Source organism: Enhydra lutris, unplaced genomic scaffold (genome assembly GCF_002288905.1).
Source record: "Enhydra lutris kenyoni isolate GAN:26980312 unplaced genomic scaffold, ASM228890v2 scaffoldscaffold46, whole genome shotgun sequence".
Taxonomy (NCBI): Eukaryota; Metazoa; Chordata; class Mammalia; order Carnivora; family Mustelidae; genus Enhydra; species Enhydra lutris.
Window position 1 is genome coordinate 13,258,409 of NW_019154130.1, and position 27,606 is coordinate 13,286,014.

The window sequence follows — 27,606 nt, forward strand, 5'->3', positions numbered from 1 at the left end:
CCAAACGTGGAAAAAGTTAAGGAACTTTCTGAGGTAAATGAAGAATCATGCACAAAGTAAGATGTGACTGTTCAAAGTGCATAAGCATTCCTGGGCTTACAGGGAATGTGTCATAAGTGTTCGATTTGGAAGCTCCTCGCCAGCCAGCATTTTGAGCGCCAGCATGGTGTCCCTGCAGTGGTGAAAGTGATGTTGCGTTTTTCAGATGCGGTCTGGGTGCCATTCCTCGGGCTGCTGTCCTCTCGCTTTCTGATCCGGTGACTTCCCAGCTTCCCATCGGTGGAACTGTTCCATCCTCTGGGAAGTAGACGTCCCTTGTACACCAACAGGCAGAAGGGGAGCTGAAGGGCCTGGGAGGCACTGGGAAAAAGGAAATAATAGCCTCTGTCCACATCCTGGCTGCCCCTGAGCTTACCCCCACTGCGAGCTGAGTTCCTAAGGCACCTCCTCAGGACATCGGTGAAATCCCTTGCCACCTTCCCAGTGTTCCCCTATAGCAGGGAAAGGTGCACCGTGGAGGGATGAAGGCCCAGGTTTGGTCTCCTCTCTGCACCTTAGATCTTGTGCCTGTAAGGAGGTTTGCTCTTGGAACCTCAGGTTCCCCATCTGTAGAGGGGAGTACACAAACCTCCCAGAACTGGCGAAAGAGGCAAGAAGGAAAGTAAATGGACGTGATCCGCAGCTAGAACTGCTGCGTGAGTACTGAGTGGTTTTCCTTAGTTCCGCTCTCGGTCCTGTTCTTGCAGGTTCTCTCAGAAACATTTTCTGTCCCCTGCCCCCTCACCCCCAGGTATAAATGCTGAAGAACTCCTAAATGAGTCCCAGCTTGAGCCTTAAAGGGCACATTCTCACAGAGCTAACCCGCTTGTTCCTGTTGTGTTGGTGCCTGGCTGTTGTAACTCAGACCTCTTACTACTCTGAGAGCTGATGGCCATTTTGACTTGGTGCAGGGTGGTTTCTAAGAATGGCACATAGGCAATGCATCAAATTCATTTGTGCGTCTAAAGCACTGGTGGGAGTGAGCGTGTTGGTCTAGGTGTGCCTGGGCTCAAGTGCTCAGCCATTGCCAGGGCCAGAATGATCAGGGCTTCCGGGTGATAAAATACTTGTCCCTTTCCTCAGTTAAATTTATTTTTCTATTTCTTTTTTCTTTTTCTTTTTCTTTTTTTTTTTTTTTTTTTTTTGAAGTAGGTTCCACACCTAGCATAGGGCTTAAACTCAAAGCCCTGAGATTGAGAGTCCTGTGCTCCACTGACTGAGCCAGCCAGGCACCGCTCCTCAGTTAAATTTCTTATTTATTTATTTTTTTTAAACACTTTATTTATTTGTTTGACAGACAGAGATCACAAGTAGGCAGAGAGGCAGGCAGAGAGAGAGGAGGAAGCAGGCTCCCCGCTGAGCAGAGAGCCCCATGCAGGGTCCGAGATCCCAGGACCCCCGGATCATGACCTGAGCCGAAGGCAGGGGCTTTAACCCACTTAGCCACCCAGACGCCCCTAAATTTCTTATTCGGCATCTGTTCATTGAGATCTGAATTCTTAATCTGGAGTCCCGAAACTCAAATTTCTACGAAATTACCTGTGGCTGTGCCTAGATGCTGTTTCAGGGGGAAAGAGATCCATAGGCTTTATCACATTTGTGAAGGAGACCGTGGTAAAATGTAATCCATGCGTCCTGGAGTTGTGGGTTCCCCAGCAATCTTTGTGACGTAGGCAGCAGCTCCACCGTCACCCAGAAAAGATGAGATGCTGTGGATCTATTTTGTTCAAAGGACTGGCTCTAGAGAGGCTTACAATCTAGTGGTGGGGGGAGCTGCTGTGTAAACAGCTGCTAGTCGCCTGCACAGAGTGGGTGATGAAGCTGGTGACCAATGTCTGGTGGCTGCTTGGACATGTCCAAGGGGCGGATGGCAAGTGAAGGGTCCTCAGGAGAGGCTCTGTTAACTCTGAAGCTTGGAATTGCACTCAGACCCAGTGGGTGTTGCCGTGAAGGTGAGGCAAGACGAGGGGGCTTCGTGGCTTGTGAAGAATGCCCCTGGGGGCTCAGAACCTCTGCCCTCTGAGTTCTCTGGAACTATCCTTCCTTGCCACACAGAGACCTTCACACATGCTTTAAAAACATCAGTGTTGACTCTGCTTCGGGAGTAATTGCGTTGTTCCTTCCTGACCCATCCTACCCTGTAGGTACTGAGTGAAAGAAGGGGGATAACTTTTGGTGTTATTTTTCTGGGGGTACTTTGGTTCCTGCTGCTTGCTTTTGACCTTGGGCAGAACTGCTGGAAGTGATCCTGTTCGGGGCCAGATTTTAACTAGTCATGAGCGTTTCTTCCATCCTTCCCCTTCATGTATATCAACACTTTGCTGATGGAAACATTTTGCTCTGCGTTACCATGCTCTTAGAAAGCAGTTAGTGCCTCTAAATGAATCCTACCATCACTGTCTAGAAAGGTGACACGGCCTAGCGAATCTAATTGCACGTTTTATCTCTTTCAGAGCTCTTCCTCCAGCTGGAAGTAAGTACCTTGGATCTTCTGGGTTGCAGGCCCTCTGTGAGACTGGAATCTTGCTTTCCCAATCCAGAGAACCTTTCCTTCTGTCACCAAATGGATGGTTAAGCCACCAGCTGCAAGCCTTCATCACTCTTCTGTTTGACTAAAGGACATGTTGGGTCTCAATTTGGAAATTCCCATCTATTCATTTGTAGGTTGAATAGCCTCTGCTTGTCACAGGACACTAGGGGATGCTCGCCTCTCACTGCTTTCTTGTTGACTTTTATCTCACGTTAAAGCCGTCCAGGAGTATGTCTGAATTATAATGGTCTAATAATTTGTTATATTGGTCCTTGATGCAGCCCAGCCTCTGAATTGGCTCAGTGGTTCAGGTTTTACAGCTGAAGCTGTCTGGGTCGGTAGGAAAGACGGATTTAACATTATTGCTTTCCTTCAGCAGACATCTAAGTATTGCTAAGTGAAGCATAGTGTGGTGGTACAGAGATGGGGGCCTGAATCTTGGATGATGATCTCTTCCTGGGGTGGCTAGTGTGTAGGTGTGGGGAGGTCCCATCTTTATCAGAGCCACACAGGCGTGTGAGAAGGTCATGCTTTAACAGAGCACGTTATCAGACACCATTTTACTCTGAAGGCAGTGCAGCACTCATTGTCACAGCCCGCAGGATTATGGCATCCCCAGCTGTGGCCCACCGTAAGCGGCCTTGTTCTTCACTTAATACGATGGTGAGATTTGAAAAATGAATGCTTTTTTTATTTGGTATTTCAGTGTTTGAGTACTTGAGGGTTCAGGGGTACCTAATAAATGATCTTCTATTCTAGTTGATCTTCATTTTGGCATAAATACCAACAAATACAGTAACTTGGGCCACCTTGACTCAGTATTTTGTAATTGCAATGAATTTTGAATGTAGGTATTACAACCGGAATATACTGTTTTCCTCCAAAATTGTGGCTTTAAAAGAATTTGTCTTTGAGAATCTTAAGTTCTATTAACATAGAAGCCATGCAGTGTAAGAGGTGGGAGAGAGGAAATACTGAGTAGCAAGGAGGGGTACGCTCGTAAAGACAAGCAGAAGTCGTATGGTTCAGTTTTACGCATTCATGGGGAAACTCGTTCCCAGACGTCTCACTACTGCCAGTGCATGTGTGAGGGCCGCTCTCCCACATTTCTCATAAAGGTATTTTCTGGGCTCCCGAGTGTAGAGTCAGGCTTGGAGTTGGAGCTCTGGTTGCAAGGGCCCCACGGAGCCCTAGCCTGTGTTTCTCTTTCGCTCAGACTGAACAGGTGGAGAGAAACTACATTAAAGAAAAGAAGGCAGCGGTGAAAGAATTTGAAGACAAGAAGGTAGAGCTGAAGGAGAACCTGATTGCTGAGCTAGAGGAGAAGAAGAAAATGATCGAAAATGAAAAGCTGACTATGGAGCTGACAGGAGGTATAAAAGCACCCCAGGGCGGGATCCCGGGAGCTCTGGGTGGGTCCCGGAGGGGTGCTGCGGTCCTGCCTGTGTTCCTTCTCCAGAGTGAGCCGGAAGGAGGGTGGGTTTTGACCCGACGGCTCAGAGTTCTAGCTCCGTGTGGTACTGGCTGTGCGACTTCAGTCAAGCTACTGAATGTCTCTGAGCCTACTTCCCCCTCTACAAAATGGGGCTGATCAGACCTTGTCTCACAGGACTGTGGTCAGAAATGTGAGTGCCTAGCACAGTGCCCTGTGCGGAACAGGTGTTCAGTGAATGGTAGACCTTTAGTCATGGCTGCAACTGCTGGCTTACGCTTTATTCAAATTCCTGGGTCAGCTGGCATTCATGGATGCCTTACCCGAGTGCCTCTGGGGTGGTAGGAATCTCTCTGCTTTGTATTTTTCAGTCTGCCTTAATTACAGAAAAGGCATTGTCTTCTTTGACCTAGATGTGAGAACAAAGGTGTTAGACTGTATCATCTGTGCTCTTAGATCCCTTCCCTAGGTGTTACTGTGAACATTTCAGACAGAGTTGGTACAAATTTGGCAGGAGTAAGCTAAGAGTAAGCTAAACTGAACTAGTTTCCTGTAAAGGTAGTAAAGTTACATTAGACTCTGCCAGTCCTCCCTTGCCTTCTAGTTTTTAGTAATCCGCATACGGGAACTCAGCAGGATGTAGGCAAGTTTAAGGGAGAAACAATATGGGCTGTTCTGTTGCCATATGTAGACTGATGAATCCTAGAAGGGTGCAGGGCAGGAAGTGGCTCGAACTATGTATTTTGGAACTTGGCAAAATTTCTGTCAGTGAATACTGCAAGACAAGCCAGTGGGGAGTTTGTCACCTGGCTGTGTGAGCACATGCCTTCTGCACACCCTCACATTTCACTCTTACCATGTGCAAAAGGTGCTGTAGCTCTGGCGTGTCTCGTTTTAACAGACGTCTATAAGAGATGCGTTGTTTTCAGATTAAGTCCTTGGGGGTGGACTTAAAAAGTAAGAGTTGAGAAGTAGTATTTCCTCTTCTGTATTTCTGGTGCTGTGACCCAACACGGCCCTTCGATTGACATAAACGTCTGGCCCCAACCCCCATGATGTACCTGTGAGAATGTGGTGTGTCTGAAGTGGGTGGGGGCGGGGGTCTGATTCTTGAAAAATCTCTCTTCTGGTATCTCTCTCCTTGAAAGACTTGGCAGAAGGAATTAATTCCTTGAAGGCCTCTGCAAGCGGCTTAGAAATGTTTTTTTTTTTTGGTGAGAGTGGATGTTAAAATAGCATCTCCAGACAGCACCGTCTTGTTCTTGTGGCCACGCTTTGTTGATGAGCCCGCTAGCACGATGCTCCCTTGTTTGGGACCAGTCTGCCTGCCTGTTTTCTGACCTGGACACCATTTTCTTTGACGATGGCTGTTTCTGGCGTTGATGCCTCATCGCTCTCTGCTAGAGCCACCAGATGTTCAGGAGTCTTCATTAGGCTAGTGGGAAATAGTGTCAGTTTATAGCTGCTCCCTTTCCATCTGCAGGGAAAGCTGTCCTCACCTTACCTGTGATTCTGCATCCTGCTTGTTGACAAGCGATCGACATTGTTTGGCCAGGCTGTTTTGCAGCCAGAATCTTAACTGGGACAGGAGGCCTCCCCAGTGACTGGAGGCTGAGCCTGCCAGGGTAGAAAAGACAAATAAATGCAGGGAAGTCATTTGTAACGCAGTAAAATAGATTACACAAGTGCTTAAAGCTAGCCACAGGCATTAAAGGTACCGATGTCCTTCCTCAAGCCATTTGGTACCCTTGGTATGGAAAGCTGTGCCAAGGTAATGATAGAGTGTCGGAAGAAAAGGCAGTGGAGCTAGAAGGATAATTAGCGTTTCCACAGATGGTGCTGCTATGGTGCTGGATTAAAGGCCTGATTTCATTCCTCTCCTTGACTGACTGATTTCACCTTTGTGGATTGATGCCCAATCTCCGCGTTGCCTGGCTCTGCCCGGAAAAGATCTTTCGTAAAATCTCTTCTTCTGGTTCCACGTGAAGATCTCTCGAAAAACAACATTGATTTAGAGTCTGATGGGACGCTTAGACCAAATAACCCATTGGGAATGGGGGGGGATCAAGTGATCTGCTTTGTGTGAAGGGCCCTGAAAGCATTCGCAGACTCTGCGGGAGTTAGTGGAAGGTTCTCTCCACCGCCCACGCTGCTTGAGAAGAACTCAGGACAGCGGGTTGTGCAGGTGGAAAGGCGTCCTGTCGGTAAGGAGACCGGGGTGGATTCTCGATCAGTGCTCCCCCACCTTGGGGGTGTGCGTGAGTCAGCTGGGGGTCTCAATGATAGGCAGCTGCTGCTTCAGCGGGTCCGGAGTGAAGCCTGCGATCTCGCATTTCTAGCCGCCGGCCAGGGGCTGCTGATGCTGTCCGCTGGACCACACTGAGTAGTGAGGGTATAGGTGGAATTTCCCAAGTGTGAGTTTTCTCTGAAGTTGAGGCCAAGGTGGTAAGTAACCCAGTTAATCAGTGTGAACTTAACAAGATTTCAAGTGTGGGGAGCTTTATCATTCTTTATCCATCTGTCCTCTTCTGTCTTGAGGATAGCTCCCTTTTCTCCTTTGTCTCAACAGCCCGCCAACCACTACTTCATTTTCTTTTGTAAATTTTTGCCTCTCTGGGGCATCTTCCAACCCTCAGGCCCCTATGGCAGTTACTCAAGACCTCATCAAGCCTGTGAGTTTCCCTTAGAAGATAAGTGGATTCATACCTGGAGCCATGAGTACTTATAATACTAAAATCAAAATTATGATATCAAATATAACGTTAAAGGACTGCTTCCTGAGTATGTCCCTCGAGCCAGGTGTTACGTGAAAGTATGAGAACTGCCTTGGTAGGCTGATGGATGTGGACGGATCCTGACCCTGTCGTGAACTTGGTTCTGTGGTGGGGTTTTCTTATTTAGGAAGGAGACGGTACCATCTGCTTTGGAGATTTGGTGCAAAGATGGGGTGAGACAGTGCCTATGAGGTACTTCAAGAAGCGGCCGGCACATAGAGTGAGCACTTCGGGAAGTTGTAAGGTCCTTTGACCTGACTTGGCAAAGCAGCCTCAGAGGAACGGAGGCATCTGTTCAAAGTGCCCCAGCGTGGTAGTGCGTAAGCCAGAATTGGTCTTACCCACCACATGATAACTGACTTTCTACCGTGGAATTACTGTGGATTCGTGTGCTACTGAGTGATTCATAAAATGAGGCTAGTAGGTAAGGACTGTGTCCTCAGGGAGCTTGTATTCTCCTAGTTACAAGACTGACACAGCTTCTTCGTCTTGCCCAGTGTAAGACGGTGTCCACAGAGCATGCTCCTAAATGAAGGTGAAGATTTCTCAGGTTTGTTTTTACTGATCGTAAAACCTCATGGAGGTCTCTGTGGTTCTGATGCGGGCATGGTTTCCCGCAATGAGGAACAGATGCCAGTGAGTAGGAACCTTGGAAGTCCAGGCAAGGAGAAAAGTCCCCATGAAATATCTGGCTGGGGAGAGTGGAAGAGGTGACCTGGACTTTGGGTGGAGCGGGCTTGTCCCCAAGACGGCTTTGCTGGTGCTGCCATTGTGGAATTGAGGTGTTTTCAGAGGAAGTTCACTGTCTTAACACCATCCTTATTCTCCGGAGAGCTTTGTCCCGAGGGAGATGGGGCCCTTCGTTCCTACCCTGGTTGGTCACTGAAGACCTGACCTTGATTCTTCTCTCACCTCTCCCCACCCATCTCCTACCAGCACCCACAGCACTATTCCTGATGTGGATGAGCCCCTCCCAACCCCTTAGGGAGGGGCCTGGGCTTTGCTCTGGGCCACTGGGCTCGCCCCATGATGCCCTGCTTCAGGTTTGGGGGCAATGGCCAATCTGCTATAGTGGTTACGCTGCAGTGGCTTTTTTTTTTTTTTTTTAAATTAGCACAAACCAGCATTGGAAGGGGTGGGGAGAAGCAGAGGGAGAGAAACACAAGCAGACTCCCCGCTGAGTGCGGAGCACAGCTCGGGACTCTGATCTCAGGACCCTGAAATATGACCTGAGCTGAAGCCAGGAGTCGGATGCTCAACTGACTGAGTCACCAGGTGCCCCAACATTCTTAAGGAGGCTCCTCTGAATCACTGTAGCTGCTATTTTTCAGTGGCTAAACAAGTGTTTGGTTTTAGTAGTTTAAGTATGTTTTTGTGAAGCTTTTACTGCATTTATGTGCCATAGGCCTGTAAGCTGTTGGAGTGAATGACTAGGTCCAGAGAAGTGTGGAACCCAAGGCCAGCAGGGAAGTGCTAATTGTATGGTAATTGCAGGTAATTAATGTTACCGGGAATATGTCTCCATAGGGACGGTGCTTTAATGGCTCTGCCCAGCACTGACGCAGCCTGCGTCCCATTTCGTAGCCAGCATGCCCGGTGCTACCTGGAGGGTGCCCGTGTCTGTCGGGAGGCCGTTCCCGCTGGCCTTGCCAGTGAGCAGAGTAGGAAGGATTTGCACTATTGTCACGTAGACAAGGTGGTTGGGAGAGGAGTACTCATTCAGTGTTCTGTCTCCTCTCTTCCTCCCGCCTCTGGTGTATTGGGTGCTCAGTTGGGTCACTGTTGATGTTCAGTTGGACCCATAAAAGGTCTTGGGTTTTCTGAGAGGCTTTCTGACGTAAGTCAGAGTTGTGTTGGGCTCGTCTGCGAGGCCAGCTGACTTCCCGCTCAAGTGCCTTCTCCAGGGCTGCCATGCTCCAAGGTCTGGGTTTTACTCTCGGAAGTTTGATTTTTGTGGTGGATCCAGATTGAGCCCGCTGGGACTCTCGCTGGCCAAACTCCAGGGACGTTGATATTATAGACTCAGAAGGCCAGCCTCTTGCTTCTCGTGAGAAGTGGAACTTCTGGGTGGGTTCAGACCCAGGTAGTCCGATATCCTTTCCCCTCTGTGAAAAATGTAATCGCAGGAGGTTGGAGCAAAGTGCGTGGAGTAGGTAATTTGTGTAGTTTGGGGCTGTGATACTTATATGGCGGTCTTCCCTACAAGTCGCATCTTCCACGTGGACCATGGCCAGGCCTGCTCCCCACTCTCCTGGATGGTGGTGGGGACAGGCCAGTACATTTCAGAGGTGTTTTTCAGAGCACCTTCCTTCTGCTGAAGTTGTCTTTTGGATGAAAATTGATTAGGTTATTGTGGTGACTAGGCTAGTAAAATGGGTCAATTTTCACTATTTCCTAAGAAGAATTCGATTATATATTCTGATCTATGAGTGATGCAGCTACGATTTTCTGAGCTTATTGGCCATGGTAAGACTGCGTTACTCCCACATTCTCTCAGCTGTGCCTTTACTTGGCTTACTTCCATCAAGTATTGCCCACCTTCCCCACCCCCCAGACTTGGCTGCCCAGAGGGCAGGGCACACTGGGCCATTGTCTTCAGTGACTAGAACATTCCATGACGTCCACGTGCTAGGTGCTCTTTCTCTAGTGGTCTTCGGGTTTGGTGAGCTCCTTTCACACCTTGTTTTCTGAATTAGGCGTGAATGTTGCAGAGCCTCAGAGCTAATGTCACTTGTCATCAAGTATGTAACTTCATTCAGCTGTTTGCCCCTTGGCTTTTTAAAGAGATTTTTGTATAGTGTTTTCTTGGCTGCAGACGCGATAAAACTAGCATTGATTGAACTCTTGCTACGCCAGGCATCGTGTTTAGGGCTTTACTGGTATCAGCTCCCGTAACCCTCCCAACATCCTGTGGGGGAAGCATTACTGATAATTCTGTTTTATGAAGAAAGTTGAGACAAGTGTTTACATGGCCTGCCTTAGGTCACGTGGCTGCAGCAGGGAGTCACGACCGCCGCCTGTAAGTTAGTGGAGAAGTGTGCCAGCGTGGCTGAGGGTGAGAGATTGCTGGTAGAGGGGACGACTGTCTCCTCACTTTTTCTCAGGGGTGAGTGTGTTTGTCCTACTTCCTCATGCCCCCACTCCCCTGTATACCTTTTTTTTTTTTTTAAGATTTTTATTTATTTATTTGACAGAGATCACAAGTAGGCAGAGAGACAGGCAGAGAGAGGAGGAAGCATGCTCCCTGCTGAGCAGAGCCTGATGCGGGGCTCGATCCCAGGACCCTGGGATGATGACCTGAGCTGAAGGCGAGGCTTTAACCCACTGAGCCACTCAGGCGCCCCTCCCCCATATACCTTTACAAATACTCATCAGGTCTGTGGTTCTCATCACTTACCTTCCACTTATAGGGGGTAAAAAAATCATTGTTACCCATTTCCCTTTATAAGAGCAACACACAGAAGTATCTTTTGACTTCGTACATGTGATTATTATATATTCACAGATTGTGCACCTTGCTGTGGTGGAAGGGCTACACTTGCATTCCATAAGGTTGTCCTGTCTGCTGTGCTGATAGTACGCACGGTCATGAATGAATGATACTGTCAGGCTTGACGTCATCTAGTTGTTCTGCAGGAAACTCCGTAGAGCCCGTACTGTGTGCCTGAACTATTGTGAGGTGCTGGGGTGGAATTCAGGAATTTCAGGGGAAAATGTGCCATACAGTGTGGGGCTTGCTAGCCAGAGCTTTGTACAGAGGTTTGCGCTGGTTGCTTGGAAGATGGTGTGACTCTGGAAGCCATCATGGGACAGGGAGCATTGAGCTGGCTCTCAAGGGATGTTGTGTAGGAGTATGCTGGGCAGAAAAGAGGGGGCCAGGTAGAGGTGATGGTGTGTAAAGGCTTGAGGACATACATAGTAAGGCAGGTGACCTTGGGTGAGAGACTTGGCCTATTTTCTGTAGAGCGTGGTGAGCCATAAAAGTATTGAATAAGAAGGGGGATGTGTAGAATGATCTGATTTGTGTCTTAGGGAGATTGCTCTATGGGAGGTGAGGATAGGAGGAGGGGATGGAGTTGAGAGGTGGTTTAACAGCAAAACTGTCCATGATCTGGTGACGATGATGTTTCAGGGAAGGAAGATAAGTCACAATGACAGAATCTGTTCTGGCTGGGGAAGATGGACAGATGAGATGCCCCCGAGACACGGGAGAGGAGGCAGCCCTGGGAGGTGAGACACGAAGTGAGGTCACTTGGGTCATTCAGAATGGATGGTGTCAGTGGGCATAGGTTGCCATTCAGAAGGTTGGGGCAGCTGGCATCGGTGATAGAGGCTTACTGGGACACAGTCTGAAACCTGACTGGACTCCAGTGGGCACCAGCGGAAAGGAGCCTAAGGGAGCAGATCAGGAGACGAGAGCTCTGTGCAGTGGCGGCTGGGGAGGAGAGATTTTAAGGCAAAGAGAGTCAGCAACAGTGCAGACTGCAGAGAGAAGTCAAGAAGAACGAAAGAGACTTTATTATGAGCCTTCATTAGATCATTTTTGACAGTCAGGTAGCAACGAGAGGTTATAAAACAAAAGAGTCCAAGGTTGTAAATGAACACATCCTATAAAGATGTTGGCACCGAGGCCAGTGGCCTCTTGGTCTTGTGCACAAGTGTGCTTCAGTTCTCCCTCCCTCTGTGAGAACAGCAGGAATTAGTTGACCTAGATGATCCAAAGGTTCCTTCTGATCCCAAGAGCCTACCACTCTGTGGCTTCTGAGTTTGAGGGAAGAGGAGGAAGGTCCTAGTTTACAGGATGCTGGAGAGATGCTTCCACAGGTAGACTGCACAGCTGTGCAGCGTTTCTGAGAGGGGCGAGCACTTAGGCCAGCCAGTCCGAGTCTTCTAAACACAGGCCCCCGCCCGAACATCTGCTATGGGTGTCTGCCTTAGGCCCCGTGTGAACCAAATGTTCCCAATAAAAGTTCTGATTGGGTGGCTGTGGGGCAGCTTTTCTTACAATACAGCGATTCTTACTTCAAGTGGGAGTTGGATAGATTTACCCATTCAATTCTTGCCACAGATTCTATGGAAGTGAAACCCATCATGACCAGAAAGTTGCGGAGGCGACCAAATGATCCTGTCCCCATCCCAGACAAGAGGAGAAAACCCGCTCCTGATATCCATTTGCATAATTGGTTTTTTTCTTAAGACTATTGAATCCTTTGCTTATCCATTTGCTAGAATATACATGGCCATTGTCCTACGGAAATCGTGTGTGGTTGGCAGGCATGTGTATTTATCCCTGAGCTAAGGAATAGCCAATTTTTTAAAAAAAGATTTATTAATTTGAGAGAGAGGGAGAGCGCTTGCAAACATGAGCACAAGCAGGAGGGGCAGTGGGCCAGGGAGAGAGAATCCCAAGCAGGCTCCCTGCTAATAATAGAGCCCAGTGTGGGGCTCAGTCCTGCGACTCTAAGATCAGACCAGAGCCCAAAAGAGTCGGCTGCTTAACTGATAGAGCCACCCAGGCACCCTGGGAATGGCCATTTTATTAAGGATCTCGATTGCCACTGCTTCTAATGGGCGGTGTTTGTAGAGAGCAGTTATTTGGAAGCGTACTTTTCTGGAAGTTCATCCTGGTTTTAACATTTGGAGACTTAAGGCGACCTCAGATTTCACGTGCCTTTATTTTTCTACTTGTAGAACCAGGCCAGTAACACCTGCCTTTTGTACCTCCATTACCTATATCCCGAAGACCGTGGAACACAAGTTGTTAAATTAAAGCAAATGAGATTTCAGTCACATAAAAAAGCCCTTTAATCGTAAAAACGAGAGGGGGAAGCAGGACACACATCACAAAATTCTTTTTCTGTTCTCTTGAGGAGAGAATAAGTAGCCATTTATACAAAATGATTCAGTTGTCTTCTCCCAAGAGAGGATTTAACTTCAGGTTCCTTTGTCTTCACAACTGAGGGTTTAAGTTACGTGGGAAGAATAAACCCACCTCTGTGTGTGTGTGTGCACACACGTGTGCAAGGCTTCTGGTTTTTGGAACAAGAGAACTTCATAAATTGAGGAGGAAGGTCTCCTTGTACTGTGTCCTATGCTCTCATTCTGGGACTTACTGAATGACTTAGATGTTTGAAAGAAATTTGTGCATTCTTTTATGTACCTGGGCACCACGACATTCAGTAGAATCAGCAGCTTCTGAGAGGCAAACTGCTATAGAAACGGCATCCGACAGAATCACACTGTAAATCCTAAAATCCTGGTACCATTTTGTTGATTTCTGCTTGCTTAGAAACCATGCTTCTCAGACACGTTCCTTTAACTCTCAACACCCCAGCTAAACTATTTGTTAACAGACGAACAGATCATGGAGGATCTGAGAACGTTAAATAAGGTACAGTTTGATTTTTTTTTTTTTTAATTTATTTGAAAGCTTAGGCTTGTGTCCTTCACATGTTACTTGTTAAATTGTTTTGATACCTTTGACACTTTGTGTTGCATCTGAAATGATCTGCACTAAGATTTCTTGTTGTTCTTCCTACAGCTTAAGTCACCCAAGAGACCAGGTAAGTGCGTAGTGTTGCTGGTATTTATGCAGTCCTTTTTTTTTTCTTTTCTTTTCTTTCTTTTTTTTTTAATCATGTTGTGGGAAAAGCATGCTTATACCTGACAGGGAGTTGTTGCAATTTTCAAAAATAAAAATGCTCATCATTTGTCTAAGAGTAGTCATCATGAAAACTGAAGGGAACCTTAGGTGCTCCCTCCCCTGTTTTTTTTTTTTTTTTTTTTTTTAAAAGCCCTGCTATATTAAAGTTATTTTTACTTTTTCCTTCATTTCTTGTAAAAGAGACATTTGATTGATAGGCTGGTAAAGGTTTTCTTCTGTGTAGGCATCAGGCATAAGATTTAAGCATACCTCCATTTCTGGAAATGAAACCAGAAGGATTTTTCAGTATTCCTTGTCTTGTGGAGTTAAGTGCTAGGCGCCCCTGTTCCTGTGGCACTTCGTGGCCTGGTTCTGGTGAGGGACTCTCAGTCCCAGCTTACAGAAGAGGACGGCCCAGGTTCACAGTGGTTCCTTCCAGAGTGGCACTTGAGAGTCAGTGCTAGGCTGCAAAACAGAATTCTGGATGGGCAAGGCATTGTTAGTTTTAAGCACCAGGATTACTTACATGTCTGTCTACTCACCAAGCCTTGTGGAAGGAAACAGGATCCTTTTTTCTCTGAACGATTTCCTTCTGAGAGCCACCGTGGTCCTCAGAGAGGTCCCGTGTTTCTGAAGGCATGATGTGGGGGGTGGGGGGGAGGTGTTACAGAAGTTGTGTGAATTGAGATACTTTGAACCTACTGTACTTATTAGCACTATATTAGCTTGACTCCATACATACATGATAGTCTGTTTTACCTAGTAATAAACAGTTTTAGAAATGACTTCGGATTAATAATTTTAAGGAGATTGTCCTAATTCCTGCCCTTCTGGGCTTCCAGTGGTCACGTGGGCAAATCACTTAGCCTGCCGGCATCCCTGGTTTTTCCACTGTTCAGTGAGGGTAAGCTTTGCCTTGCTTACCTCACGGGGTTGGGTTGAGCAGCAGGTTAGGTGTAATATACAAGAATTTTGTGGAGTTCTCATCTTTACACCCCTAAGGACTTAATGATCATGATTATTACCACTTTTTGATAGCATTTCAATTAAAGCATGTTAGTTGTTGGGTCCACATGATTGTTACACGATTAATCATTGACATATCTTTGGTACCTCCAGCATCCCCGTCCTCTCCTGAACACTTACCTGCCACACCGGCAGAGTCTCCAGCCCAGAGATTCGAAGCTCGAATAGAAGATGGGAAACTGTACTATGATAAAAGATGGTATGTTATGGAAAAACACAGATGATTCATTAAGAGTCTCAAAAGAACCCCTTGGAAAAAGCACTGGGGCTCTGTCTCATTGTTCCTGAGCATGGCTGCTGTTTAGCTTGCATAGTACTGAAGTGGAATAACATTTCAAAGTGAGTTAGGACAGGGGAGCCTGGCTAGCTCAGTCAGGGGAGCATGCGACTATTGCTTTCAAGGTCAGGAGTTCCAAGCCTCATGTTGGGCATAGAGCTTGCGTTTAAAAAAAAAAAAAAAATGCGGGGCTCCTGGGTGGCTCGGTTGGCTTCGGCTCAAGTCATGATCCCAGGGTCCTGGGATCAAGCCCCGCATCAGGCTCCCTGCTCGGCAGGGAGCCTACTTCTCCCTCTGCCACTGCCTGCTGCTCTGTCTACTTGTGTTCTCTCTCCATCTCTCTAATAAGTAACGTCTTTAAAAAAAAAAAAAAATGCATGAGGAATCATTTGATTGATACTACTCATTCAGTCTCTGAAGGCAGTGTTTTCTGAACACACTTTCTCATGGGAGCCCTCCTTCTCTCTCTGTGCTGTTGGCATAATACTAGAATTTGCAGGCTTCTCTCCGGTGCTGCCCCTGTAGACTGAGGCCAGGGCTTATGTCTCTCTCTATCTTAACTCTGCCTTTGCGCACTAAAATTAATAGGTGTTCTGTAGAAAAAAACATTTTGTGGTCAGATGAGTCTGGGGGAGGACCATGCTAGTTAAATCAAAGAGTTTCTTTGCTGTAGGTGCTCTTTGGGTTCTCTGATAGGCTCATGTGTGCTGTGTATTTCTGCGATGTCAGGTATTACTTATTTGACCCAGGGTACCCTTTGTGGTGCTTCATCCTGCTATATGAGCGTTCCAGGAAACGTACTTGGGGAAATTGAATCCTAAAACATTACTAGTTTATATAAAAGACAGTTTTTTTTTTAACTGCTTTTTGTAAAATTTTAATTCTTAGCTGCATGCGACTATATAGGTATGTTACATTAGGTTTTTAATATGCCAGAAATATTTGAGAATAAAAACACTTTAAAATCTTCAGACCACCAGCGTTTCCATTGGGAAGGAAATGGTCAAGCAATGTTAGACTTAGAAACTCATTTACTTACTCATTCAGCAAACATTACTATCTGCTCTGTACCCCCAGATTCTGCTAGGTGTTAAGCCCCATGTCCTACCTCCTTGTCACAGCTTCTTTAATTCTGACCTACTCTTTTATTCATTGTCCCTCTGCAGTTTACGTCATGGTGGACACATTTGCATTCTGGATTTCCGCTTGTTTGTACGGTGCCTGTTTATCTGCGATTACTGTGTGCGCTCTGTAGTTCTCATTTATGATCACCATAATTTTTAATGATCTTTTGAGTTTCAATATGTTAACCCAAAGTTCCAGAATTAGAGTAACGGTTATTTTGAATTGTTTGAGCTTTGTTAAAAAAGAAAAACCCCAAGATTGTTAGTTTATTACCTTAAAATATTATCCTTCCGAAGTTGGTAGAAATGCTCAGAAATCTAGTCTTCCCTGAAATAAATCCGTCCCCCCAAAATATTCGGTTACAGTTGAGTTAATTACCCCGGAGATGGTGAAGCCTGCCTCTGTCTGTGAGCCTGATCTTAGTGACTTCTGCCCCTCTCATTTGACTATTTTCACTTTCTTCAAAAGGTCCTGTGAGTGTTTCTTGACTTTGCTTATCAGAACAGATCACCACTAGGTGGCAGGCTCTAACAATGCAACACACCAAGGGGGCAAAAGAACATGAAAAATGTTTATAATAATGAAAACCAAATAACCTTTAAAGATCAAGCCTGCATATACGAGCCGTCTTCAAAAATGATGAGATTTATCACTAACGTTTTTACGGATCTGTGAGTCTTAAAGCTATGTGATATTTCAGACGATGTTCATTTTGTAGTGTTGCTTCAGATCTTAATTTTTAGACTTTGAGACTTGTCTTGAGGGTGAAAATGCAGTAGGAGAAAATTCTTGTTTTTCTAAAGAAGGGATCCCTGGTGCCTGGTGTTTCATAATGTAAATAGAGTGGTCACGTTTGCTGTGCTAGATCTCCGGAGCATTTAGAGTGAATTTCGCTGTTTTTCTCATAGGGGCTGCAGAAATTTTGAAAAGAAGGTCTCTTTAGCATTTCCCTTTTTCAGTGAGTTTCAAGTTGCATATTGTTGAGCATGGAAGCTGTTGTTTTCATCTGTATTCTGTGGTTTTCCTTTTAGCCTTGGGAGTCAGAGTTGATGACACATTTGTGGGAAGGTGTGTCTCTCCTTCCCTGCCACATACGGAAGGGGTTCATGCGGGTCCTGGCCCACGCTCTGACCAGTGCATAGCTGGCCTTCTCTCCCACCAGTCTCAGCGTGAGGTTTCGTCTTAGTGTCCTGTCAGCTGGGAGGCTTTCATTCTTCCTTCTTTTTTGCCAGTCACGGCCTGTGGCTGAGAGAGCAAGTGAACCGCTTTATGCTCACTCCGGTGGGATGGAGTATTTGTGTGCAGTGGTACTTCTGGCGAAACGTGTTTCATTGAGTTTCAAATGACTTCAGCAAAATGAGTGTGATTCAGGCTTCCCATCTTGGCATGAACACTTACCAAGCTACATTTCATTTTGAAAGATAAGCATCTTCTCTTTGCCTTGGTCTGGTAGTGCTTTTAAGGCATTTTATGTCCCGCTGTAATTTTCCTCACATTTTGATTTGGACTAATGACCCTTCTTAGAAAGTACCAGTAAAGTAGCTGATATTTTAAAATAACTAACTAGCTGATGGTGCTCGCAGACTGGTTTATCTCTCCTCACTTTAAATCTTGGGCTGCTAATATGAATCAGGAATGAAGCCCCCCCCCGCCCCCCACTTCTTCCAGCCTTCAACTGACAAAGACTGTTAAACGGCGAATATTTACAACTGGCATTGGGACCCCTTGAGGTTTCAGAGCTTTAACATGGTATTCAGGTTTTTTTGGGAAATGAAATGTTGATATCAGGATTCCCAGTAGGATACAAAATTAAATTAATCCTACCCCCTCCTTTTTGACCCACCTTTTGAAGAAATTGCTTTCTTCCATAATAGTACTACTGTTGATTCTAGTTCATTGGGTTTAATAGTAGAAGCAAAGTTCTAAGAGCTCATTTGTCGGGATTCCCAGGTCAGGATTTCCATTAGTAATAAAGTAATAAAGTCAGTTTGATTTTTGTGGCTTGTTCTCTGAGGCTATTTAAAGGTATTTTTTTTCATCTGAGATGAGTTGCAGCTTATAAAATGGGTTAATTGGCAAAAGTGATAATGTACATTTTTAGTTCTATTGTTGGTGCTTTTTAACAGTTTTTATATCTATATTTATTTTAAATTCTCTCCCCCTCTTTTATTAGTCTTTAGCAATTAAAGAGTAAATTTGTATGTGAGGGTCGACCTATACGTTTTAGTTTCATCTTGAAAATATGAGTGCTGATTTTTGAGGATTTTTTTTTTTTCTTCTTCCAGAGAATTCAGATAGTTGAATAGATTTGGTATCCAGGGATAACCTGTATTCCCTAAGACTGTTGTGTGGTGCGTGAGACTCTGGTTCAGGAAGATCTGGGAGTCCATTGGCTTGGAAGTGGGGTGCTTTGGGAAACACGCGGACCAGCTCTCCTCTGGAGCAGATGGTGACGAATGGTGGACATTCAAGCTACCACCATTTGGTTACCCCAAAGCAGGCAGACTGGGGAGGTGGCCAGATGCTCAGGTCCCAGACAACTTCTGGGGTTGGCGGGTGGTTATAGATGAGATCTCATTGTTTATTTCCGGTATTCATTTTAAGGTCAGCCCGAGGTGTTGGGGTTTGGGTTCTGCACACATCTGAAGTAAAATGCAGCACAGCTCCTGAGAATTGTTTGACTAGTCTCCCAGAGTTAACTGTTGTCCTTGAAGACATTAAGATGTTAATTTTAACATGAGGTTTTATCTTTACCCTTCTTTGTTATTTAGGTATTTTTCAGAACCATGACTTATTTAGTTTTTAATATGAGTAATACCTTAATTCAGAGAAAAGAAAGCCATTCAGTAGAAAGAATACTGTTCTTAATTTATATTTCCTATTTCCGTAAAGTTGTAATACACATTTTATTATACATCTTAACTACGTAACTTTACCCAATTTTTTCTGTGTGTGTGTAATACACACGTAACATGCATATGTTTTTTTACAAGCACAGGAATGTAATGGGCATAGATTTTCCCCCCTCTGCTTAGCAGTATGCTGAGCATGTCTCCAAACTAGTAACATACTCCTTTACCACACTGTGACCTTTCTTTATTAAAGTATTTGGGAAATACTTTCAGAATGACGTGAGGCTACGTGCATGCTTTGTGTCTTTATCTCTTTAATAACTCTAATCCCCATAGAATAACTTCAGATGTTCTCCCGCTTTGTAATTTTACTTGAACCATCACTCGAGATGTTAGTGTTTACATAAGAAAGTTGGCTTAGATGTGGGAGGGAAACTGGAATTTTTGAGTCACGCTGTGAACTAATTCAGCCTTTCCTCATGCACTGTATACTTCAGACCTTGCAATATTACACATTTAGCATAATGAAAGTCCACTGACCCAGTTTACCAACTGATCTCTGGCCAAAAGCAACTTTAAAGCTGAGTCTAACCCAATCTCGCTGTTCTAATTGCATTTATGATTCGATTTCTTTTAACCGTGTTTTCTGGAAGTAAATTGAGTTGGAAACCTGAGTTTTCAGCTCCTAAGTAGCAGGTTAAAGAGTGCTTAGAACCTAGATTGGGAAAAAGCTCATTGTGGGAGTGAAGTACATCTCTTTACTGTGATGTCCTGGCAGTAGATTATTTCATTACACCAGCAGAAACAGTCTGCCTTTTCCCCTACAGAAATAATGATAAAATGCAGTACTTTGCTGGGAGATGCATTTTGGTAGAATTTACATGAGTTAGTGGGTCTGTGCAGCCAGAATGAACCAGAGGTTATGTTCCTGCCTGTCTGTGGCTGGCCCCTGCCAGGGCTGCCAGCAGCAGCTCGGCTCCTGTTTCCAGCTCTTGCAGTCCAGCAGCTGCTCCTTCATCCTGTGGCAGCTGCTGTTGTCTCGTTGGGCTTTGAGCCTGGCTTCCTCACTTTGAACCTCGGCCTTATCCTGAGCTTGTAGCAGTTGAAGGTGATCCTGTGCTACAGGCCAAGAGGATGGCCACTGGGGCGGAAACAGAGTGCCTGTCTGGTCTGCTCCATGCAAGGCAGCTCTCCCGACTGGCCAGGCCAAATCAGAGCCCCTGCGGTGCACACCCGGCCGCTCCGAACGTCGCCTGGTTAGTGCTCCCCAGGTGTGATACTCAGTGCTCTTCTCGGCTGCTGTATTTGAAGCTGTGTGATCGCAGGGACCTTGTGGTCCTGTTCCCTGTCCACTTCCAATCTCCAGCATCCTCAGTGCTGCACAGTAAGTGATGAATGAGTATTTGCTAAATGAGTGACCAGAGAAAGACTTGAATTTGGCCTACCTTAGTGTGGATGACTTAATTTGGACATATTGAAAATAAATACTAGATCCGTTGTTCAAACCCTTCTATTTATTTTGTCCACTCAAGTTTCTTCAGTGTTTTGGGATGGGTGAAAAGCGGGAACAAGTTTTATTTTGAAAAATTGTAATTTACTTTTTGATTGAATTGTGGTGTATAGTCCAAATAAAAAGTAAATATGGAGTTAGCTTCCCAGCTTTTCCCCTGCCTCCTTTTTCCCACTGCAGAGGGACCAAGGAATATACGCTTTAGATTAGGAGGAGGTGAGGAGGTCATCTGATCCAATCGAAGGATGGAGGCCTTCAAACTAAATCTAAAATCCACACTCTTCCTCAAATGTAAATTAAGACTCTTAATTATATTCTTTGTTGTGGTGTTTTTCTTTCCTTCCTTTTTTTTTTTTTTTTTTAAAAAACTGGTGCCGTTAACAATACTGTATTATTGATTTAGAATTTGTTAAGAGCATAGCTCTTACGCATAGTGTTCTTTCTACAAAAGAAACAACAATTCTGCTGAAGAGGGCAGGAGGAGACTTTTGGGAGCAGATGGATATGTTCATTGTGGTAATGATTTCACGGGTGTATATACTTATCCCCAGACTCATCGAGTTATAAATTAAAGATGTATGGCTTTTTTTTTTGCATGTCAGTCTTAACCTTGATAAAGTGGCTAAACACATACATAAACTTGTGTCATGTTTTTGCCAGGTACCACAAGAGCCAGGCCATCTATCTGGAGTCAAAGGACAACCAGAAGCTGAGCTGTGTGATCAGCTCTGTCGGAGCCAATGAGGTAGGGGCTGAACTCCCTACTCCCTCAGGAGAGCAAAGTGTACTGCAAAAAAAAAAAAAAAAAAAAATGTGAGAGCAAAACTATAGTGCAGGTGCCACCAAGAACGTACAGTGGAATCGTGTGTCATATGTGGGTTAGGATCTCAGTCAGCACTTCCTGGCAGAAATTGCACAGAGACAAAAAAGATCCCTGAAAACCCCTTACTTTGCTTGACTACCAACATAATGTGGATTTGTATGTTCCTGGTGGTATTGGTGAACTCCACCCACATATAGTAATTGAGACGGGAGCCACTGAGGGAGACTACAGGAAAGAACAGAAGGCAAGTCTGTGTGGTATCTGTGTGTTCAAATCCTGCTGCTTTGTAAGATCACCATGTACATGGAACTCGCTTGTGGAGCAAACTCCATCTTTGTTATTTCTCTAGAGCTTTTGTGTGTACTAAGAGATTTGCTTTATGCTGTGAGGATTTAATGACACACCTGGCCCAGGGTGGGCACACAGTAAGTGCTCAATAAATGCATGCTGGCTAGATCTGAGCTATACACCTCTCCTTGTCTGCTGTCTTTACAATCTGGCACGTCCTATTGTGCCTCTCTCTCAGCCGTGAGCTGCCAGGCTCTGGCCCTCAGGTATTGGTTTCCTGGAGTCTCTCCTGTAGGGTAGCGACTGGTTCTGAAGTTAGCTCAGAGGGTTATGCTCCAGGGTTGGATGACTGGCGAGTAAGTTCTCCGACAGGCCCTTCGTTAGGGGGAATGTCAGCAGTGTGTAACTTGTATTGTTCAGAGTTTTAAAAAAGTTTAAAACTTTAATAGCTTGATTGGCTTGATCTGTTATCAGTCCACAAATGTCTGCAAAGAAATTGATTTTTATGTGTCTCCCCTCTGTAACTTATTCATGCCAGTGCACAGTAAATCTAATGAAACTGGATTATGAAATAACTTAAGCCTCTTCCATTCTCCTAGCTTCCTGAATTGAAAATGCCCTCAAATGTGACTAGTTTGCAAAATGATTGTTTACTCAGAAGTTAGGGAAGAGCCTTCCAGATAAATGAATGTCCTTTCTCTGTGGGCTTGGGGTCTGTGAGTCACCCCAAGCCAAGTCAGGAGCAGAGCAGGATCTGATGGAGGGACCTGCTGTTTGTCAGCAAGAGCTGTTGTGACTTCACAGCAGAGCCCTTGTGCCTGGCCTCATCCTCCTCGGTGACACCTCAAGATTTTTCAGGAAAAATAGAAATGTAAGTTATATTTTTTCTCTCTCTGTTGAAGATTGTCATCCTTTGACATAACAGAGTGTTGAGGAGGTCTGACAAGAAAACGGTGACACTGAGACATGTCACCTGGAGGGGAGAGGCCTCAGTGCACCCGAGGCATGCGACTCTGGTAAAGGGAAAACATTTCTCACTTCTTGGAAGTATTCCAGCTGATTTTTCAGGTCAAATCCTAAGTGACCCTGGAGCCAGTTGGCCTCGGCATAACCTGACTCCAGGGACATTTGTTGGGTGAGTCTGAGGCTGTTGGTGACTCCCCATTTCAGCCCTTCTTGCGGTCATTTTTCAGTTTAAAGTGCTTCTGCGAGGTCCTTAGAGGCTCAGCTTCATGTGAGGTCTTTATTTTTAAACCGATGTATTTGACTTTGAAGTCTCTCTGTTGCTAAATAACCACATTAAAGGAATTGAAATGAGACTGAGAACACACACTTTTAAAACCTGAGAATTGAATGGGGGAGGGAGCAGATAGGTCTATAGACGTCTACTTGCATATGTGGGTGAGATGCAGAACTTAAAAGAATCATGCTTCTGGCCCCAGCAGTTGGCTCATTAATTAAACGGACGAGGAACAGGTGAGGAGTCGGGGCCAGGTTATTGGATAAGAGCAAGCAAGGGGTTTTGAGAGCAGGCACCAGAATTCACATCGGACAAGTTGACTCAGCCTTCGTCTTCCATAAAATGGGGTGAGGATGGTACATCGTAGGGTGGTTCTGAAGATGAGAAGGCTGAGGTGTGACTGAGCTGAGGTGTGACCAGTGTCTGGTGACCGAGGAGGCGGCTGCTTCCCACTTCCCAGTCCTGGCCACAGGGATGACACTTACTAAGTGCCCTGCTCTGGCGGTCCCCCTGCTGCCAGAGTTCATTCTCCATTCTGTGCAAGAATGCATCTGCCCTGTGAAATGTCCGTCATCTGACACCATCTGTGGGAAAAGGATATGGTCAGGAGGGAAGGGCTGTCTTAAGCTGATTTAGCCTTCTGATGCTCCTAATTGGGCCTTCGCTCACTCATGGGCTTTTTTTTTTCCTTTGTTATTTTTTTCCCTTCCTTTTCTGCCATGACCATTAGCCTTAATTGCCAGGAAACCAGAGTAGTGAAAGACTATGATATGGAAGTCCCTTGAGGCAAGGAAAATATTTCCAAACTTGATTGCAAGTTTATATTCATGAATGCATGTATTTTGAATGTCGATAGTGCTGTAATCAAATCAAATAAAAGAATGTCCTTAAGATCAAGGCAAAAATAGAACCTGAGATCACGGTGCCCTCCATTTTCATAATCAGAGGTGTGAGGGAGAGAGAAGGAAGGAGGGAGGTCTGGGGCTGACGCCTCCCCCTATGCTAAACGGTTCCTGATGGGCGGCGGGGTACAGCCTGAGAGGAGGTTGCCACGGTTCCGCCCGCACCTCATGCTTGCAGATGTTTCGATGCTCTGGAAGATTTTACTCCTCAGTATTCGCTCTAGCTGCTCTCATCCGGTTCTCTTTCCTTCTCCCCTGCAGATCTGGGTGCGGAAGACAAGTGACAGCACCAAGATGAGGATTTACTTGGGCCAGCTTCAGCGCGGGCTCTTTGTGATCCGCCGGAGGTCAGCGGCTTGACTTTTCTACAGTGTTCTTCCCTTGACCTTTTTTCTGGAGTGGTTTTTCGTTTTGTTTTCTTCCAAATAGAAAGTTTTTAACCCGGGAATTCTCCTTGGCCTTGGAAACTGGGGAGCGCTATTGTGGATTCTGCGAGGCGCTGTGGTGGCAGCCGCTTCCGTCTTTGCGTTGCTCCTTCCTGCCTCGACCTCTTCCGGCCAGCCGTCACCGTGAACTCTTGCTTTGGGGAGTGTTGCGAGTTCGATTTACTCATTTCTTTGTGGTTTTTTTTGCTTACACTTTTTTTTTTTTTTTTAAGTCTCCTTTGAGTTCGAAGGGATATCTTTTTTTTAATTGACTTTAGGTCTTTCTACCAGGAAGGGGTACACTCTACATTGCATTTTCATGTTTTGAATCTGATTAGTGGATCACGCAGCTCTTTCCCTTGTCGAGCCCAATTCACTGTTTCCCCAGAAGCTTGGGGCAGAGGTCCTAGCAGAAGGAGATTAATTCTCCTGGCTCTCAGCCTTCTCTGAGAAATAAATGCCTTGTGTAACATCTGGCGTATGCCATCCATTCCACTGGCTGAGCGACAGAAAAATTTGCCTGGGTGGCTACGTGCACTGAAGGAAATGGGTTTGGGGGAGGGGGCATCTCAGGCTCCAAATATGCTGAAGGTACCGCATTTGAAATGTTATTTAATGCAAGTGGTTTATGCAGACACATTTGTTCTAGCTCAAGCTGGAGCAACTGGTCATTTCAGAAGTTTTTATTTCTAATTCATTTCTGTTTCCTGCCCCTAAGGAGATGAAGTACCTCGTGCCGACCAATTATCTGGGTTATCTATTGTAGGTGGGGAGGGGAAACTGACTGGTCAGTCATCAGTTATCTGTGAACTCTCACTCATAATTCCACTTGCACACTCTTGTCACTGATGTCGTTACTGCACACGGACTGTTTCCAGCCTGTGGACCTTGTTGGCGCCCCCAGCCTCCCAGGAGGTCTGGCCCAGGCTGAAGACAAAGGAAGCTCTACTGCGGCTGCCACTCACCAAAGGAATCCTGGGGGCAACAACCTTCCCCCACACTCCTTGCCTTCTGCTGCTCATTTCCAGCCTTGGAGAGAGGGTTCACTGGCAGATGGGGCTTTCTGGTTCATAGCTGCCACCGTAGGATATTTAAAGAATTTGGGCTTAGAGCAACGGTTAGCATCTCTATGGGAAATTAGTAGACCTTATGCATCCTAGGAAATCTTGGTATGTCATGCCCTCGGTCTCAGGTGATTATCTTTCTGTCATTTCTTGATATATGCACCCAAAAGCAAGTTGGGGGGCTGTGATGACAAGCAAAATCACCTTGTAAGTCCTGGCTTCAATAGAGACCAAACCTTACTGACTCAGTAGAGGCATGTACAGATTTGTTTTTGTTTTAATTTATAACGCACCCCCCTCCGCCTCCATGTTGGAGTCTCCTTTAGAGAATAAGGTAAATGATGCGTGTTTAACAGTTTAGAGTTGCCTGGGTGTTCTGTGCTTCTCTGCCCTCTGCCCCTATGATGATGATTATCGGAGTGAACCAAGTCCACAGTCAACAGGGCCTTCATCTTTCCTTTCTTCTTGACAGCCTTCGCTCTGCGGGAGAGCCTCTGTTGCTTGCGTTGTCCCTGTGGTGTGTGTAACGTCCCATAAAAGCAGGCGGCTGTCTGTTCTCCACTAGTGCCCTGTGATGGAAATTTAGTTACAGTATGTGTGGTCGTCAGAGTTTGTTTTTGTTTTTGTTTTTCTTTTTGAATGATTGTCTTACTTGGCTTCCTAGCAGTACACCAAAGTTTGTTTTTTTTTTTTTTTGGAAAAGCTTGTGTTGATAACTACTGGAGATTTCAGCATCAAAGCAACAAGTTGTCTTTTTTTTTTTTTTTTCCTTGCCTTTTCTGGTGGCACATTTGTGCTTTTGTGAAGTAACTGTTCATTGGAAGACCAGAGTATGGGCACTTTGGCTTCTTCTCTGGCCTTGGCCACATCACTGCCTTCTGGTCCTCAGTATCCTCACAATCCTTAATCATGACTGTGGGAATGGGCACAAGTGGGGAATAGACAGACACAGCACAGTAAATTGTACTCCTAATCCCAGAAGATCGAGTTTTTTATTTTATCACTCCAGAGATGAAAAGCCAGCAGCAGTATGGCCCCTCTGGCAGGCCTCTGTGGTGACCAGGGGTAGCAGAGCCCCCTTGTTGAGGAGTTGGAGGTGCTTTTGTGATGGGCAAAAACAGATTTTGAGATTCCTGGACTAACAAGGGGCTGGCTTTTACCCCAGGTGGCCATTCTTATTCCAGAAGGTCTTTCTTTCTCACCAAACCATAGGGTACCATGTATATCCCCAAATTCAAACTTTCCTGCAGATAAGACTTGGGAAAAGGTTGGTCTAGACAACTCTTATGAAGAACCTGTACATGGTGTTAATCTGATCAAGAAATTGCACTTGGGTTATTCTGATCAAGAACCTATTTGTGTTTTGTTCAAGGCACCTGCGTTGGTATTATACACAGTGTTTGCTATGGATATGTCGCAATATTTATTTTACCTCTGCTTGGGGGCGTTGTGTTGTCTTCCCTACCTTCTGACTCCCTCTCTTCCAAAGCCAGTGTCCTCTTGAACTATTTCCAGATTTCCGTAGCCATACCAAAGCCAGGATGTTTTCATTTGTTTGGATACCGGTGTTTATGGATATCTAACTACCTAACTTAATTTTTTTTTTTTTTTCTTTAAACTCCAAACTGGGTCCAGTATAAGATCCCAGAGGCTGATCTGCAAATCAAGCTACTTGTGTTTGTGTGTGAGACCCTGTGTTCAGGATTGGGCAACTTTTCTGAGAGAAATATTGGGGGTGGGGTGGGGTTGGGTTGGTTTCGTTTCGTTTCTTTTTTTTTTTTTTTCCTGACTTTGGGGATGGAGAGGAATCCTATTTTTTACAATATATTTGTTTTTTCATTAACATTTCCTTTTAGCCTTGAATTTTTACTAAATTTCCTCCTGACTTAAAATCTTGTTTCTAATCTGGGAATTTGAAATCTTGGTACTTAATGTTACACCAATTTTTCCAAAGAGTTCAAACCAATTTAATATCAGTACATGGTAAAAATTTGCAGCCATTTCAAGCAGCTGGGTGAGCTTTTTATATATCACTGTTAACTGGTATCATTAAATGTTCTGAGAGGTGAATGTAAAATGTAAAAAGTATAGGTTTTTTTTTTTTTTTTTTTAATAACAATAAACTTTCAAAGAGAAAACCAGCATGTAGTCTGTGTTATATCCATTGACTTGATAAATGATTGACATTTCTTTTAGGTTCCCCCCGAGTTGTGGGGAAAGGAAATCAGGAAAGGGGGAGGGATATGCTAGATATTTGCTTATTATGAAGAGTAAGTTAAGGAGTGATGTCAAAGACAGGCTCTCAGTTTTGTAAAGAGCAGTCTAGGAGTGTTGACCCATAAATGTGTTGTACTCTTTCCTTGTTGGTGATGATAAAACAATCTCATTAAAAACTGAGCCAATAAAATTGACCTTAGATGGGAAAAACCTTAAGGTAAACTCGTGTGATTGAGGAGGATGTTGTCATTTGGTACTCTAGAGCACTACCTCCCAATTTTACAAAAAGAAAAAAAAAAAAGCTGGTATTTCTGCAGCTCCCTGGTAGGTAAACTGAGGAGGCTGCTTGCTGCCACAGGTGACTGACCTGGTGTGCTCACGACCCGAGTGTGGCATGCCCATCAGGAAGGGCTGCTCTGTGCTTTGGATGTTGGAGAAG

The 27,606-nt window shown here is 45.3% G+C and overlaps 1 protein-coding gene across 1 annotated transcript in view; it reads left to right on the forward strand.

Moving 5' to 3' along the window:
- Positions 1 to 26,561, forward strand: part of LOC111156461 (SDS3 homolog, SIN3A corepressor complex component) — a 33,767-nt gene extending 7,206 nt beyond the window's left edge. The window contains exons 5-12 of the mRNA XM_022517378.1: positions 2,493 to 2,512; positions 3,786 to 3,942; positions 11,844 to 11,939; positions 13,105 to 13,166; positions 13,317 to 13,338; positions 14,538 to 14,643; positions 20,869 to 20,953; positions 23,723 to 26,561. Coding sequence (XP_022373086.1) covers positions 2,493 to 2,512; positions 3,786 to 3,942; positions 11,844 to 11,939; positions 13,105 to 13,166; positions 13,317 to 13,338; positions 14,538 to 14,643; positions 20,869 to 20,953; positions 23,723 to 23,821 — 647 coding nt within the window. The 3' untranslated portion in view covers positions 23,822 to 26,561. The remainder of the gene's footprint in view (positions 1 to 2,492; positions 2,513 to 3,785; positions 3,943 to 11,843; positions 11,940 to 13,104; positions 13,167 to 13,316; positions 13,339 to 14,537; positions 14,644 to 20,868; positions 20,954 to 23,722) is intronic.
- Positions 26,562 to 27,606: the final 1,045 nt, after the last annotated feature.